The 17,678-nt window shown below is 41.4% G+C and overlaps 2 protein-coding genes and 1 long non-coding RNA gene across 6 annotated transcripts in view; 2 read left to right on the forward strand and 1 right to left on the reverse strand.

Moving 5' to 3' along the window:
- The first annotated feature begins 48 nt into the window (after positions 1–48).
- LOC139533547 (beta-2-microglobulin-like) lies at positions 49–4,068 on the forward strand. Of its 2 annotated transcripts, none has more exons than XM_071331680.1 (4): positions 49–182; positions 924–1,196; positions 3,067–3,106; positions 3,213–4,068. In XM_071331680.1, the coding sequence occupies exons 1-3, from the start codon at positions 119–121 to the stop codon at positions 3,078–3,080; spliced, it is 351 nt and encodes a 116-aa protein (XP_071187781.1). In that variant the 5' UTR covers positions 49–118; the 3' UTR covers positions 3,081–3,106; positions 3,213–4,068. The 2 variants fall into 2 exon arrangements, with proteins under 2 accessions (XP_071187781.1, XP_071187782.1); XM_071331681.1 differs by having other exon boundaries at positions 3,067–3,102.
- A 554-nt stretch (positions 4,069–4,622) lies between these two features.
- Positions 4,623–17,678, forward strand: part of LOC139533549 (beta-2-microglobulin-like) — a 296,734-nt gene continuing 283,678 nt past the window's right edge. The window contains exons 1-4 of one of the 3 annotated variants that reach the window (XM_071331683.1): positions 4,723–4,881; positions 14,964–15,236; positions 15,693–15,728; positions 16,372–16,622. In XM_071331683.1, the coding sequence (XP_071187784.1) occupies positions 4,818–4,881; positions 14,964–15,236; positions 15,693–15,706 (351 nt within the window). In that variant the 5' untranslated portion in view covers positions 4,723–4,817 and the 3' untranslated portion in view covers positions 15,707–15,728; positions 16,372–16,622. Of the gene's footprint in view, positions 4,882–14,963; positions 15,237–15,692; positions 15,729–16,371; positions 16,623–17,678 lie in introns of those variants that run through there. The other 2 variants (XM_071331682.1, XM_071331684.1) reach the window with 2 other exon arrangements.
- On the reverse strand, positions 8,369–9,795 carry LOC139533554 (uncharacterized). Its single transcript, XR_011666812.1, has 3 exons — positions 9,411–9,795; positions 9,123–9,249; positions 8,369–8,874 (listed from the first exon to the last, which is right to left on the reverse strand). It is a non-coding gene; the product is annotated as an uncharacterized lncRNA (long non-coding RNA).

Consider the following 17,678-nt stretch of genomic DNA (forward strand, 5'->3'; position numbering starts at 1 on the left):
GAGCATTTATACGACTGTCTGCCTTACTTTCAGTTAGGTTATTTCCACAGCCAGGCACAGGCAGACGGATCTTTCCATTCTCTTATTTGAGTACGAAAGATTCAGAATTAGACCAAATATGAAGTCGATTCTGTCAATCGTTGTACTTGGGCTCATTTACAGCGCTGTGGAGTCCAAAGAATGTAAGTATCTTGTTTTATAAAGTCACCGCAACGTTTGGAAATGCATTTCTTTATCGATTTCTTACCATCAGTTTGTTTGTACGCTGTTTATATTTTAGTTTTACGTTTTTTTACTCGGATATTTATTTAAATACCAAATGTATTTATAAAACACTGTTTCTTGTAAACCCTACATTGTCATGTCATGTGGGAGGAAGTACACCACAACCTCGAGCCCTAGTTAAATAATTTGCATGAACCTTTTGCCATTTTTGCTAGATAATCATTATTTCTACATCATAATCATTGATTTTTAATGTAGGCCTGGCCTACCCTCAACTATTTGCTGGCATGCCTGTAAATTGTTGTGTGATGTCACCTAATGTAAAGTTTTTAACCTGATCAGAATATAACGTTAAGTGATTGTTTCAGTAGATAGGTTATGTTATAGCCTACCTGGTATAGGCCGACTGACATGACGCCACATTTTGTTTTGGTTGGAAATCCCCTCCAGATTTGACTTTCACTTTTAATGAAATGGCTGCTGTCTTTGGCAGCCAGTATTTGCCCGAGCCATAATAAATGGCTGATAACTCAGACCTTTGTCCCTAAGTGAACTTTACTAGGAAATAACTTTGTTAACATATATAGCCTACCTCTGTGAAATGTAAAGGAATATATTTATGTATTCCAATACCTACAAATGGAATAAAACTTTTAACTAATGAAAAGCTTTGAATCTCCATGTGGTATTTCTACCAGCTCCCCCCAAAGTGCAGGTCTACAGCCGTAACCCTGGCAACTTTGGCGATAAGAACACCCTGATCTGTCACGTGAGTGGCTTCCACCCCCCTGACATCAGCATCCAGCTCCTGAAGAACGGTGTGGAGATCCCCGACGCCAAGCAGACAGACCTGGCCTTCGAACAGGGATGGCAGTTCCACCTCACCAAGAGTGTTGGCTTCACACCAGCCAGCGGAGAGGAGTACACCTGCAGAGTCCGCCACCTGAAGAATCTGAAGACCTACACCTGGGGTGAGTTACTAGTAGTTAGAGGAGTACACCTGGGGTGAGTTACTAGTATAGTTAGAGTTAGAGTACACCAGGGGTGAGTTACTAGTGTAGTTAGAGGAGTACACCTGGTGTGAGTTACTAGTATAGTTAGTAGTTAGAGGAGTACACCAGGGGTGAGTTACTAGTGTAGTTAGAGGAGTACACCTGGGGTGAGTTACTAGTGTAGTTAGAGGAGTACACCTGGGGTGAGTTACTAGTGTAGTTAGAGGAGTACACCTGGGGTGAGTTACTAGTGTAGTTAGAGGAGTACACCTGGGGTGAGTTACTAGTGTAGTTAGATTAGTACACCTGGGGTGAGTTACTGGTATAGTTAGGAGTACACCTGGGGTGAGTTACTAGTATAGTTAGTAGTTAGGAGTACACCTGGGGTGAGTTACTAGTATAGTTAGTAGTTAGGAGTACACCTGGGGTGAGTTACTAGTGTAGTTAGAGGAGTACACCTGGGGTGAGTTACTAGTATAGTTAGTAGTTAGAGGAGTACACCTAGACAACAGCCACCCTCGAAGCATCGTTACCCATCGCTCCACAACCAGGGACCCTCTGCACACATAGACAACAGCCACCCTCGAAGCATCGTTACCTTTCGCTCCACAACCAGGGACCCTCTGCACACATAGACAACAGCCACCCTCGAAGCATCGTTACCCATCGCTCCACAACCAGGGACCCTCTGCACACATAGACAACAGCCACCCTCGAAGCATCGTTACCCATCGCTCCACAAAAGCCACGGCCCTTGCTGAGCAAGGGGAACAACACCTTCAAGGTCTCAGAGCGAGTGACGTCACCGATTGAAATGCTATTAGCGCACACCCCGCTAACTAGCTAGCCATTTCACATCGGTTATATTGACATATTGACTACAATTCAAGTTTCTACTTTATTTGTCCCAGAGAGGTCAATTAATTTTGCAGTAGAGGAGCACAAGACATAAAAATCATATCAGATCTACATGGAATACAATGCTACTGAGTACAGTGAGCTAGTACATCAGTCATGAGCTGACTGGCCTATCCTCTCTCATCTCCACAAGTGTCTAGGGAGGAAGTACAGGGGTTGTTTCTGGACAGGGCCCTGGAGAGCTAGGTGTGTTATGTGGTCTTTTTATTTCAGCTTTTATTTAACCAGGTAGGTCAGTTGAGAACAAGTTCTCATTTGCAACTGCGACCTGGCCAAGATAAAGCAAAGCAGTTCAACACATACAACAACACAGAGTTACACATGGAATAAACAAAACATACAGTCAATAATACAGTAGAAAAAAAGAACACAAAGTCTATATACAGTGAATGCAAATGAGGTAAGATAAGGGAGTTAAGGCAATAAATAGGCCATGGTGGCAAAGTAGTTACAATATAGCAAATAAACTTGGGAGTGATAGATGTGCAGAAGATGAATGTGCAAGTAGAGATACTGGGGTGCAAAGGAGCAAGATTAATAAATAAATCCAGTATTGGGATGAGGTAGTTGGATTGAGTTAGATACCAATTGATGAACCATTAGTTACAGTAAGAGACTGATTTCATGTAGATGTAACAGTATAGCTTCCGTCCCTCTCCTCGCCCCAACCTGGGCTCGAACCAGGGACCCTCTGCACACATCAACCACAGTCACTCACGAAGCATCGTTACCCATCGCAACACAAAAAACACGGCCCTTGCAGAGCAAGGGGAACAACTACTTCTAGGTCTCAGAGCGAATGACGTCACCGATTGAAACACTATTAGCGCGCACCACCGTTAACTAGCTAGCCATTTCACATCGGCCACATAGACGTGTAGTTTGAAAGTCTGTAAAACAATAACAGTGCTGTCTGTTGTGTTTTCTCCAGAGGCAGATATGTAAGGATCTGGAGCAGGACATGATGGTAGGTAGGTATTATATTTCTTTGTTGAAAATGTTTCTAATTACATTAACTGAAACTAATTAGATTAAATCAGAATTAAAACTCATACTTTTACCTTTCTTTCTTAACAGGCGGCCATTCCACCTGGGGTTGTCCAATCCGTGCCAGCCTTAAACTAGAGCTGAGATGACAAACTTGGGCTTTTGTTTTTCATTTTTGGTAACACTTTGTGCGACGGTGCCAGTTTTTCAAGGGTTTTGAATTGACAATCATTACTAAACACTTACACACAAAATTGTTAGATTTTGGGCAAGCTATTTTTTATTGACAAATGGCACAGCTTCTGATGAGCATTCTCTTTAAAAACAAAGGCTTTATCAAGTATTTTATTTTTAGATTTTAAAAAACACTTTTGATTTCCTTGAAATTGGTACCATTAGATTTGAACACTTTTTCTCAAAATGGAAATAAATAAACAAACTCCATAACTTGCACTATTTGAATGTGGTTTTAGCTATAAGCAACAGTGTAATGTAAAGTCTGATATTTGATCAGCATTTAAATAAACAAAAAAAGTGCCTAAATTATTTTAGAGGAAGCCCATGTGATATGTATTTGTGTGACCTGTAAATATCAACGTTTGTTTTGGTTTGAAGTCATTTATCAATATAACACCTAATCTTCTGTCTATCCTTCAACATTCCTGTAAATGACCAATTATCAACAGTAATAAATGGGGTCTTTTTGGGGCACATTTTCCTAAGTAGAGAACTGTATTTTCATTACTTAAAAAATAAGATATTTTCTGTCTTTCGGTGTATTATACAACACTTTTCTGTTCAGTTTGATAAAAAAAATTAAATGGTAAACTATTGACATTGGACAACTATTTGGCTAAATATTTTTAATTTAAAGAAATACAAAATCATTGTGACCAAAAATGCACTTTTTTAATGATATTTCTTGATTAAATGTCTCTAACTGTAAGAACTTGTTGTGATCGACTCGGTAATGTTCAAAGTCCATTTTGATATGTTACATTAATCATTCAATCGGTAATGTACTTAACCTACTCACGTTGCCAAGGCAGGAAGGCAATGCATGCAGAGCAGTCGTCTACAGCATTATAATGGGTGATGATACAATGTTGACATTTCAGATCCTACACTATACTTTATTACCATACTTTCTATCAATGCATGTCCAGCATTGTAACTGGTTAACTGAAGATTGCGTCAACTTTGTAACAGACTGTCATGGCTAGAAGGGATACAGCTTTTGTCAAATTTGAGTCATATTTTTTTTTGCATTTCAGCAAATCCTTTTCCAAACCTTGTCCAAATTCTCCTAACCTGCTATGAAAAGTCAATTCTCACGTTCATTTCACAAAAGCTGTTTCTCTTCTAGCCCTGTAACCTTTTGGGTCTCAATTTAAGGTTAGGCACAAAGTTAAGTGTGGTTAAGGTTGGGTTTAAAGTCAGATAAATTGTGGAAATGGGTGGGGTTTAGCCATAATAATGACTTTGTGGCTGTGTTAACTAGTGACGACCCTGGATCAGCCTAGAGAAACATCGAGAGGTGAAGCCTGCATAGCAACTGTGAAGTACGATTTTCAATTGGCGCATCAATCGAAGTGGGTGCGGCTTTACTACATTTCAGGAAGAATATATATTTTACGTTCATCAGACACCGGCTGCAAAGTCTTTGTTCTGTTTGGCGCAGTTTTATAAGAAATCATGAAAACTGTTTTGTCGGTGATCGCTTTCTGCGTCTTCCTGGGGTTCATAAACGCAAAAGAATGTAAGTAGTGAAAGTTATCACTTTGTCATTATAATTATTGATGGGATTGTCTTTGTTACCCATGACGTTCGTGAAAACCATTAGATATTTCCTTAACATTGTTTTAAGTAAAAAATAAACCTACTATAAGGCAACTATTATTACTTGATAAAATATTGAATTTTATGTTTACTTTTAGAGGTCGACCGATTATGATTTTCCATGCCGATACCGATTATTGGAGTACCAAAAAAGCCGATACCGATTAATCGGCCTATTTTTTTATTTTTTATATATTTTTTAAATGATGACAATTACAACAATACTGAATGAACACTTATTTTAACTTAATAAAATACATCAATAAAATCAATTTAGCCTCAAATAAATAATGAAACATGTTCAATTTGGTTTAAATAATGCAAAAACAGTTGGAGAAGAAAGTAAAAGTGCAATATGTGCCATGTGAAAAAAAAAAAAAGCTAACGTTTAAGTTCCTTGCTCAGAACATGAGAACATATGAAAGCTGGTGGTTCCTTTTAACACGAGTCTTCAATATTCCCAGGTAAGACGTTTTAGGTTTGTTGATAAAACGTTTACTGGAGACAGGAGATCAAGTTGAGACATAGGACGAGGTGGATATTTGTATAATAAGGCAGTTTATTCACAGGTAAAAAATATCTTAGCAATCATGCAGCACGGCCCCGTTCTGTCTGACTCGTATGGAATCGTCGGAAAAGAGACCTCTAAACAATTTGTGCTGATTATATATGCAACAAGTAAAGTAGGTTGATCTTGTAGTCTGGCCTTCCGATTGGTCGATCTGGGTCGTGGTTAGTCCTGTTCGGGCCTGATGTCGACGTTCCATTGGCCCTTAAACATAGTTCTTTGTCTTAGAGTCCCAACCTCAAGCAGAATGCATGTGCGTTTGTTTTAGCAGGGGCCTGTTCATGGGGGAGGGGAGTGTGTGTGGGTCTGTGGTTATTATAAGGGTACGAAGTGTGGGGGTAGTAGAGGGGGATGGGTGCATGTTGTGTCAAGTATAGCTTGTGTTGAGAAGTTGTTAAAACAAGTTGCCAGTATCTATTACAATTTCTTACAGGTTGTAGTTATTATAGGACTATTTCTCTATACGATTTGTATTTCATATACGGTACCTTTGACTGTTGGATGTTCTTATAGGCACTTTAGTATTGCCAGTGTAACAGTATAGCTTCCATCCCTCTCCTCGCTCCTACCTGGGCTCGAACCAGGAACACATCAACAACAGCCCCCCTCGAAGCATTGTTACCCATGCAGAGCAAGGGGAACAACTACTCCAAGTCTCAGAGCGAGTGACGTTTGAAACGCTATTAGCCCGCACCCCGCTAACTAGCTAGCCATCACATTGGTTACACCAGCCTAATCTCGCGAGTTGATAGGATTGAATTCATAAACTGCTGCTGGCAAACGCACGAAAGTGCTGTTTGAATGAATGCTTGCGAGCATGCTGGTGCCCACCATCGCTCAGTCAGACTGCTCTATCAAATCATAGACTTAATTATAACATAATAACACACAGAAATACGAGCCTTAGGTCATTAATATGGTCGAATCCGGAAACTATCATCTCGAAAACAAAACATTTATTCTTTCAGTGAAATACGGAACCGTTCCGTATTTTATCTAATGGGTGGCATCCATCAGTCTAAATATTACTGTTACATTGCACAACCTTCAATGTCATGTCATAATTACGTAAAATTCTGGCAAATTAGTTCGCAATGAGCCAGGCGGCCCAAACTGTTTTATATACCCTGACTCTGCGTGCAATGAACGCAAGAGAAGTGACACAATTTCACCTGGTTTATATTGCCTGCTAACCTGGATTTCTTTCAGCTAAATATGCAGGTTTAAAAATATATACTTCTGTGTATTGATTTTAAGAAAGGCATTAATGTTTATGGTTAGGTACACGGAGCAACGACAGTCCTTTGTCGCGAATGCGCACTGCATCGATTATATGCAACGCAGGACACGCTAGATAAACTAGTAATATCATCAACCATGTGTAGTTATAACTAGTGATTATGATTGATTGATTGATTGTTTTTTATAAGATAAGTTTAATGCTAGCTAGCAGGTGGTTAGAGCGTTGGACTAGTTAACCGTAAGGTTGCAAGATTGAATCCCTGAGCTGACAAGGTAAAAATCTGTCGTTCTGCCCCTGGACAAGGCAGTTAACCCACCGTTCCTAGGCCGTCATTGAAAATAAGAATGTGTTCTTAACTGACTTGCCTAGTTAAATAAAGGTGTAAAAAAACGGCTAAATCGGTTTCTGATTGTTATGAAAAGTTGAAATCGGCCCTAATTAATCGGCCATTCCGATTAATCGGTCGACCTCTATTTACTATTAGTGCCCATATATACGCATTGAATAACATATTCTTAAATGGCCCAAAAAAAGTCTAAAAATAAATCGTAAGGTTTTGAAGTGTTTGTTTTATATCTATATATCATTTAACCCCTTATTTTTGTAGGCACAAAACTACCTCCATACTGCCATTCGTTTGTATGTGTTGAAGAGTCATGACACCTATGGGGGGGTAATAGGTGCAAAACATGTTAGTGAGAGTCTCCCCTTTCCATAGAGGGGTCATAATAGTTTACCGAGGTAAAGACCGTTTCAAGTTGGATATTCGCGCTTTCAAACCTCAATAGCTTTCAAACGACTTGAGCCACAGACTCCAAATAAGTGTCATGATGTTGGAAAAATTGCGCACAACATTGCACAGGTTTTATTTTCACAATTTTGACATTAATTCCCTTTCCAAAGTTAATAAACGTATGGAAATGTGAGCAAAATGTTGTATTCCTAGTTGAATTAGTTAGGGAGCGTAAACAAAGTACAAACTTTTTTTACATTCGAATTTCAATAGCTCCTTGGTCATGTGACCTAATGACTTCAAACAAGATTCAGAACGTCCACTGACTACCCTTCTATATTGCACACTTGTTTGTGTACTGTATAATCACACGGTGTAACTTACATTTTTCATAGTTTTAAATTGCAATAACTCCTTGGTCCCTAAGAAGCGTGCAGTTGATATACACCCATATTGTATAACCTCTAGTCATGCATCTTCTATATTGTTGTACATTATTATTAGTTTGACAATTAGGGGGTTCAATCCAGTGTTGTGTTTACCCTTTTCTTTAATATTTATCTATAATAATTGGTAGTTCTAAGTACTTATATTCCCTGTTTTTGTTTATTTTTCCACAGTGTTTAACAGCGGTACACAATAGGAGAGAGACAGATAATATGTCCTTTCGTCGTTAATATCAACAACCATAAAGGAAAGGGCAAAGTACGAGAGTCATGTTATTAATTGTCCGAAGCAGGGATGGAGAGTGAGGTAGTGAGGTAGGCTGCAGTGGGTTTGCTGGTCAATACATATACTGAACATGTAACCACAGTAATGATGGCCAGTAAATCAATGAATAAAAATGTCATGATAACAAAATAAACAGAAATTGTAGACCTTTAATCTTTTCCATCACGTCAACAGACATTTTACTTCAAATAAGTACGAAACATTTCACAGTGTTAACTTTCTCTTTATCCCTGGTTGATGTACATGTCAGAGCCTCTTCAGTGTGGATGGAGTATAGCATACATTTTCAACAACAAAGACTGCACTTCCTGTTTGTGTTCTTTACTCTGTTGAACTCGTTTGTCTTCATTCCGAGGCACAGCACATGTGCAAAACATTCCATCTAAAACAAAACAAAGCATAACACGTTATAAATAATATCAATGACGAATTAGCCATCCATTGTGTTATATTATAAATTGTCTTACATGCCGTCACTGTTGTCAAAAGATTATAAACATGTTAAATAAAGTTACCAACCCAGTCAGTCTTTGGGCCACATCCAGGTTCTTTATCAGGGGCACCCATGAAGCAGTTGTTGGCTTTGTTGAACTCTGAACTCATAGGCATGAACTGAACATATGGCTGTCCCACACAACTACATAAAAATAAAACATGTACTTTGAATTAAATGTCATTACATACCAGACATTTTTAGTATATCCTCAGCCATTTCTTTTCGCAGTTGCGCCATGTGTTTTTGTGAAGGTTCTATATCAATTTGGGATGTTGGGGAAGTTCTGGGCCACTTCCTTGGCCGTCTACACCAAAAAATAAAATAAGAGTTTTTCACCTAATTGTCACATAACAGCTAACCATTCATTATTGAAAATATAACTATCAAACCTGCATTACAAAGACCCCACAGCTGAAGGTGTCCTGCTGCATGGTGGGAGTTATTTCCCCTCCTTTCCACTTCATGTCCATCCAGTCGTCTTTACCATGGCAGGATCTTCTCATTTAGTAGTATTCTCTTTTTTATGTAAACATAATGGAATTTTGATTAGTTACAGGCAAATAAATACGCAGGCCAAAATTGTATGCTGCTTTCCTTATCACTATAATCTAGTAGAGGTAATTTCCTTTATGCCCCATTCTACACACAGCCTAAATGATAGGCACTGAACCACTTACAGAACAATAATAAAAGTAGCATATAGGATCCAACCCGATCACAGAGTGAATAAATGTAGAGTGTTTGTAGACTTTAAGAAAAAAATATTAAGTGACAGTTTCATCCCCAAAAAATGTTGTTGCATTGATGCGTTGTGTCTTCTAACGGTCCAAGAATAGGATCCAAAGTGTTTGGATATATCTGTTCCCATAAATACAAAGGAGGATGTCTCTCCTCATTACCTCTGGCACTTTAGTCCGACTGCCAGACTGTGCATCACAGAGCCAATCAGGAGAGAATACATACAGGTCAATGGTGCCAACTGGAAGTCAAGGGGTGTGTCTGCCTTTTGGATGACTCTCTCTTTACAGAGAACCCCTGTGGTTCAAGTCAAGAGTTACCCTTCCCCTTTCAGTCTGCTCTGCGCATGTCTGGAAGTGACAGAGCCAGCAGCCAAGATAATTTTTCACAGTATGTCATAAAAAATTATTACACTTATGAATGTATGTAAAATACTAATATGTATTAGATCCAGTACCATGGAATAATAACTAAGACCTGAATTTGAATGCAGTGTGTTCCGATTCCTCCTTCTCTTCTTGTCCAGCAGGGGTCAACATCTTCACTATTTACTTTACAGTGACAGAATAAGGGCCACAAATATTCAGGTGTACATCATCAGAAACATCCAACTCCAATTCCAGTTAACTACATAATGATAGTACATGTCCTTAGACTTGGTTAGGTGCACATCTAATGTACTTCTATGTTCATCCTTCATACTGTATGCATTCTTTTACACAATATGTTTAGAATTGTGATATAAAATAATAAAAATAAATGCTTATTGTCATGTTATGACTAGTATTTATTACCCACAAGCCATTTGTGGGGCTGCAGAGTTTTAAACTCTGAATGATGGAGAAGGAAAGAGGACTTGTCTGTAGACTTCACAACAACAACCGCCGTCTCGCAAGGGTTTCTTCGCCACAGAGCTGTGACCTGCGATATGCAAATTAAACACATTTAGAAGAGGTATTGTCCTCTTAAACATGAACTGAAAACAAACGATCACAATCCTTCAACATTTGGAGATATAAAAACATTGTCAGTTTGTGCTTGTGTGTCATCTTTCCTGTCCTCTAGTGTCTCTCTGCCTCACCTTCTGTCCCTCTTTTCTCTGGAGTACTCTTCCTCACTTTGTGCTTGTGTGTCATCTTTCCTGTCCTCTAGAGTCTCTCTGCCTCACCTTCTGTCCCTCTTTTCTCTGGAGTACTCTTCGTCACTTTGTGCTTGTATGTCATCTTTCCTGTTCTCTAGAGTCTCTCTGCCTCACCTTCTGTCCCTCTTTTCTCTGGAGTACTCTTCATCACTTGGTGATTGTGTGTCATCTTTCCTGTTCTCTAGAGTCTCTCTGCCTCACCTTCTGCCCCTCTTTTCTCTGGAGTAGTGATCTAGTTGGTGTTGACTGAATTTCTGGCCGTCATCAATATTTCCCTTTCCATTGTCGTCTTTATTTGCCAGTTTCATGACACGCTCTGTTTCTAATGTGTCGTTAACTCGATTATTTTGTTGTTGTTTTATGCTTTCTGTAATGACATTAAAAGTGAATTAATCACTATGTCGATACCTTTTACGTCACTCAGAAATACAAAAAAAAAATCGATCAAAATGTAAGTTGATCACTGCACAGGACAAAAACTGTAGTTTCAACGTGTAGTTGTGGTTGGAATGTTATACATTTTGGTGTTACAACAAAAGACGTAGGAATTTATTTGCCCAGTTATAAATAGTAGGCCATGCATCAACTAACTATTTTCATCAGACTAAGGAACTCTCAAATGCGCTATATAGCATTTTGTAAGTTGTCTGCAGGTGGCTTGTTGTGAATGCACTCAAATATCAAGTCACTATCAGGTTATGTAACCGGCGTGCTAATACTCACAGTAGAAGGATTTGTGTTAAATGTACAGTAATATGAAAGGGATGCTATGAAAATGATTATTTCACGTTATCAAGCTCACTCTGTTATAATCTCCACCCGGCACAGCCAGAAGAGGACTGGCCACCCCTCATAGCCTGGTTCCTCTCTAGGTTTCTTCCTTGGTTCTGGCCTTTCTAGGGAGTTTTTCCTAGTCACCGTGCTTCTACACCTGCATTGCTTGCTGTTTGGGGTTTTAGGCTGGGGGTTTCTGTACAGCACTTTGAGATATCAGCTGATGTAAGAAGGGTTATATAAATACATTTGATTTGACTCTGACTGACAAATCCCTGCCTATAACTGGGATTAAAAAGAACATATGAAACATTGTTTTATCATGAGGTCTACCTGTGCTCCTTATTTTATTTCACCTTTATTTAACCATGTGTGCCAGTTGAGAACAAGTTCTCATTTACAACTGTGACCTGGCCAAGATAAAGCAAAGCAGTTCGACACATACAACACACAGAGTTACACATGGAATAAACAAACATACAGTCAATAATACAATACAAAAAAGTCTATATACAATGTGTGCAAATGAGGTAGGATGAGGAAGGTAAGGCAATACATAGGCCATGGTGGCGAAATAATTACAATTTAGCAATTAAACACTGGAATGATAGATGTGCAGGAGATGAGTGTGCGAGTAGAGATACTGGGGTGCAAAGGAGCAAGATAAATAAATAACAGTATGGGGAGGAGGTAGTTGGATGGGCTATTTACAGATGGGCTATGTACAGGTGCAGTGATCTATGAGCTGCTCTGACAGATGCTTAAAGCTAGTGAGGGAGATATGAGTCTCCAGCTTCAGTGATTTTTGCAGTTCGTTCCAGTCATTGGCAGCAGAGAACTGGAAGGAAAGGCGGCCGAAGGAGGAATTGGCTTTGGGGGTGACCAGTGAAATACACCTGCTGGAGCGCGTGCTATGGGTGGGTGCTGCTATGGTGACCAGTGAGCTGAGATAAGGCGGAGCTTTACCTAGCAAAGACTTACATGACCTGGAGCCAGTGGGTCTGGCGACGAATATGTAGCGAGGGCCAGCCAACGAGAGCATACAGGTCGCAGTGGTGGGTAGTATATGGGGCTTTGGTGACAAAACGGATGGCACTGTGATGGACTGCATTCAGTTTGCTGAGTAGAGTGTTGGAAGCTATTTTGTAAATGACATCGCTGAAGTGAAGGATCGGTAGGATAGTCAGTTTTACGAGGGTAAGTTTGGCAGCATGAGTGAAGGAGGCTTTGTTGCGAAATAGGAAGCCGGTTCTAGATTTAATTTTGGATTGGAGATGCTTAATGTGAGTCTGGAAGGAGAGTTTACAGTCTAACCAGACACCTAGGTATTTGTAGTTGTCCACATATTCTAAGTCAGAACCGTCCAGAGTAGTGATGCTGGACGGGCGGGTGTGGGTAGCGATCTGTTGAAGAGCATGCATTTAGTTTTACTTGCATTTAAGAGTAGTTTGAGGCCACAGAAGGAGAGTTGTATGGCATTGAAGCTCATCTGTAGGTTAGTTAACACAGTGTCCAAAGAGGGGCCAGAAGTATACAGAATGGTGTCGTCTGCGTAGAGGTGGATCAGAGAATCACCCGCAGCAAGAGCGACATCGTTGATATATACAGAGAAAAGAGTCGGCCCGAGAATTGAACCCTGTGGTACCCCCATAGAGACTGCCAGAGGTCCGGACAACAGGCCCTCCGATTTGACACACTGAACTCTGTCTGCAAAGTAGTTGGTGAACCAGGCGAGGCAGTCATTTGAGAAACCAAGGCTGTTGAGTCTGCCGGTAAGAATGTGGTGATTGACAGAGTCGAAAGCCTTGGCCAGGTCGATGAATACGGCTGCACAGTATTGTCTCTCATCGATGGCGGTTATGATATCGTTTAGGACCTTGAGCGTGGCTGAGGTGCACCCATGACCAGCTCGGAAACCAGATTGCATAGCGGAGAAGGTACGGTGGGATTCGAAATGGTCGGTGATCTGTTTGTTAACTTGGCTTTCAAAGATCTTAGAAAGGCAGGGTAGGATAGATATAGGTCTGTAGCAGTTTGGGTCTAGAGTGTCTCCCCCTTTGAAGAGGGGGATGACCGCGGCAGCTTTCCAATCTTTGGGAATCTCAGACGATACAAAAGAGAGGTTGAACAGACTAGTAATAGGTGTTGCAAGAATTTTGGCGAATAATTTTAGAAAGAGAGGGTCAAGATTGTCTAGCCCGGCTGATTTGTAGGGGTCCAGATTTTGCAGCTCTTTCAGAAAATCAGCTGTCTGGATTTGGGTGAAGGAGAAATGCTGGAGGCTTGGGCAAGTTGCTGTGGGGGGGTGCAGGGCTGTTGACCGGTGTAGGGGTAGCCAGGTGGAAAGCAAGGCCAGCCGTAGAAAAATGCTTATTGAAAAACTCAATTATTGCGGATTTATCGGTGGTGACAGTGTTTCCTAGCCTCAGTGCAGTGGGCAGCTGGGAGGAGGTGCTCTTATTCTCCATGGACTTTAGTGTCCCAAAACGTTTTTGAGTTTGTGCTACAGGATGCAAATTTCTGTTTGAAAAAGCTAGCCTTTGCTTTCCTAACCATATTGATTCCTAACTTTCCTGAAAAGCTGCATATCACGGAGGCTATTTGATGCTAATGCAGTACGCCACAGGATGTTTTTGTGCTGGTCAAGGTCTGGTCTGGAGTGAACCAAGGGCTATATCTGTTTCTGGTTCTACATTTTTTGAAAGGGGCATGCTTATTTAAGATGGTGAGGAAGGCACTTTTAAAGAATAACCAGGCATCCTCGACTGACGGGATGAGGTCGACATCCTTCCACTTCGCTGAAGTGTTTCAGGGAGCGTTTGACAGTGATGAGGGGTGGTCATTTGACCGCAGACCTATTACGGACGCAGGCAATGAGGCAGTGATCGCTGAGATCCTGGTTGAAGACAGCAGATGTGTATTTGGAGGGCAGGTTGGTTAGGATGACATCTATGAGGGTGCCCGTGTTTACGGATTTGGTGTGGTACCTGGTAGGTTCATTGATAATTTGTGTGAGATTGAGGGCATCAAGCTTAGATTATAGGATGGCCGGGGTGTTAAGTATGTCCCAGTTTAGGTCACCTAACAGCACGAGCTCTGAAGATAGATAGGGGGCAATCAATTCACATATGGTGTCCAGGGCACAGCTGGGGGCAGAAGGTGGTCTATAGCAAGCGGCAACGGTGAGAGACTTGTTTCTGGAAAGGTGGATCTTTAAAAGTAGAAGCCTTCCTTTAAGCACCTCTGTTTTTGAACACCTCTCCTGTCCTTGGTCCAAACCACATACCACATAAAGATAGTTATTGCGAGGCTGGAACATTTGTTAACTTCAAAACATTTTTTTTAACACCCATGTAAAATGAAGGCTTGCAAAAGCTTACAGATTTAAGTCTAATAGCATGAGATGAACGTAGACAAACATCAGAGTGTGCGGTATGAAGGTATCGTCAGTGGACATTCTGAACCTTGTTTGAAGTCAGTAGGACACATGACCAAGGAGCTATTGACATTTTTAAATTTGGAAAAATTCATGTAAAATCATGTGGCCTGACTGTACCATTCCCTCCTCCCCCTGTAGCTTCCCCCAAAGTGCAGGTGTACAGCCGTAACCCAGGGGAACATGGAAAGGACAACACCCTGATCTGTCACGTGAGTGGCTTCCACCCCCCTGACATCAGCATCCAGCTCCTGAAGAACGGCGTGGAGATCCCCGACGCCAAGCAGACAGACCTGGCCTTCGAACAGGGATGGCAGTTCCACCTCACCAAGAGTGTTGGATTCACACCAGCCAGCGGAGAGGAGTACACCTGCAGAGTCCGTCACCTGAAGAATCTGAAGACCTACACCTGGGGTGAGTTACTAGTATAGTTAGTAGTTAGAGGAGTACACCTGGGGTGAGTTACTAGTATAGTTAGTAGTTAGAGGAGTACACCTGGGGTGAGTTACTAGTGTAGTTAGAGGAGTACACCTGGGGTGAGTTACTAGTATAGTTAGTAGTTAGAGTGCACCTGTAGAGCCCCGCCACCTGAAGAACCTCAAGATCAAACCCGGGGTGAGTTAGTTCCCCCTCCTAAATTAACTCTGGCTTCTGTGTTTGTGTGACCATCATCCCCTGCAGACAGCCAACTACTATATGGAGCTATTTAGGTGATGAGCAGCTTGACACTGTCCTTCTTTATGTCTATTTGATTGTCGGGTTAAAATACTAAATCCCATTTTACTGCCATAAACCGTGGTAGGATTGTAGTTAGTGGGGAGTCTGAATGTAAAACAATAACAATGCTTTCTATGTTCTTGTTTTCTCCAGAGGCAAATATGTAAGGATCTGGAGCAGGACTTAATGGTAGGTATTCAAATGAATTTATTCATTTATATTTATTTATAATAATAATAATAATATATGCCATTTTGCAGATGTTTTAATCCAAAGTGATTTACTGTCATGCGTGTATATACAAAAGTTTGGGGTCACTTAGAAATGTCCTTATTTTTGAAAGAAAAGCCATTTCTTTTGTCCCTTAAAATAACATCAAATCGATCAGAAATACAGTGTAGACATTGTTAATGTTGTAGCTGGAAACGGCTGATTTAAAAATAAAAATAAATGAATATCTACGTAGGCGTACAGAGGTCCATTATCAGCATCCATCACTCCTGTGTTCCAATGGCACGTTGTGTTTCCTAATCCAAGTTTATCATTTTTAAAGGCTAACTGATCATTAGAAAACCCTTTTGCCTTTATGTTAGCACAGCTGAAAACTGTTGTTCTGATTAAAGAAGCAATAAAACAGGCCTTTAGACTAGTTGAGTATCTGGAGCATCAGCATTTGTGGGTTCGATTACAGGCTCAAAATGGCCAGAAACAAATAACTTTCTTCTGAAACTCGTCAGTCTATTCTTGTTCTGAGAAATGAAGGCTATTCCATGCGAGAAATTGCCAAGAAACTGAAGATCTCGTACAACACTGTGTACTACTCCCTTCACAGAACAGCGCAAACTGGCTCTAACCAGAATAGAAAGAGGAGTGGGAGGCCCCGGTGCACAACTGAGCAAGAGGACAAGTACATTAGAGTGTCTAGTTTGAGGTTCTTCAGGAAGCATGGGGTGAAATCTCTTCAGATTACCTCAACAAATTGACAACTATAATGCCAAAGGTCTGCAAGGCTGTGTAATTGCTGCAAAAAGCAAAGTTTGAAGGACACAATTATTATTTCAATTAAAAATCATTATTTATAACTGTAACGGTGTTCCTCCTCCTCTTCATACGAAGAGGAGGAGTAGTGATTCGACCAAAGTGCAGCGGGGTGTGAATTCATAATGATTTATTAAACAAAACGACGAAACACGAAATAACACTATAGAAATACAAAATAACAAAACGAACTAAACAGACCTAAACTTACGAACTTACATGAAACGAAGAACACACGAACAGGAACAGACAAACCGAAACAGTCCCGTGTGGTAACATCTACTGACACGGAAGACAATCACCCACAAACAAACAGTGAGAACAACCTACCTTAATATGACTCTCAATCAGAGGAAACGTCAAACACCTGCCTCTAATTGAGAGCCATACCAGGCAACCCAAAACCAACATAGAAACAGAAAACATAGACTACCCACCCAAACTCACGCCCTGACCGTCAAACACATACAAAAACAACAGAAAACAGGTCAGGAACGTGACAGAACCCCCCCCTCAAGGTGCGAACTCCGGGCGCACCCCTACAACTCAAGGGGAGGGTCTGGGTGGGCATCTGTCCGCGGTGGCGGCTCCGGCGGTGGACGAGGACACCACTCCACCACTGTCTTTGTCCCCCTCCTTAGCGTCCTTTGAGTGGCGACCCTCGCCCCCGACCATGGTCCAGGAACCTTCACTAAGGCCCCTCCTACATAGAGGAGACAGCTCAGGACAGAGAGGTAGCTCAGGACAGAGAGGTAGCTCCGGACAGAGAGGTAGCTCCGGACAGAGAGGTAGCTCCGGACAGAGAGGTAGCTTAGGACAGAGGGACAACTCTGTACTACTGGCAGCTCCGGACTGAGTGGCAGCTCCGGACTGGGTGGCAGCTCCGGACTGGGTGGCAGCTCCGGACTGGGTGGCAGCTCCGGACTGGGTGGCAGCTCATGACTGGAGGGCAGCTCATGACTGGAGGGCAGCTCATGACTGGAGGGCAGCTCATGACTGGAGGGCAGCTCATGACTGGAGGGCAGCTCATGACTGTAGGGCAGCTCTGGCAGCTCCTGACTGGCTGGCGGTTCTGGCAGCTCCTGACTGGCTGGCGGATCT

This window comes from Salvelinus alpinus, chromosome 11 (genome assembly GCF_045679555.1).
Source record: "Salvelinus alpinus chromosome 11, SLU_Salpinus.1, whole genome shotgun sequence".
NCBI lineage: Eukaryota > Metazoa > Chordata > Actinopteri > Salmoniformes > Salmonidae > Salvelinus > Salvelinus alpinus.

Bases quoted from the DNA above. Each gene is read 5' to 3' on its own strand.
- LOC139533547 (XM_071331680.1), top strand. From the start codon at position 119: ATGAAGTCGATTCTGTCAATCGTTGTACTTGGGCTCATTTACAGCGCT. The intron at 183-923 runs GTAAGTATCTTG...TATTTCTACCAG, and splicing joins CGCTGTGGAGTCCAAAGAAT to CTCCCCCCAAAGTGCAGGTC.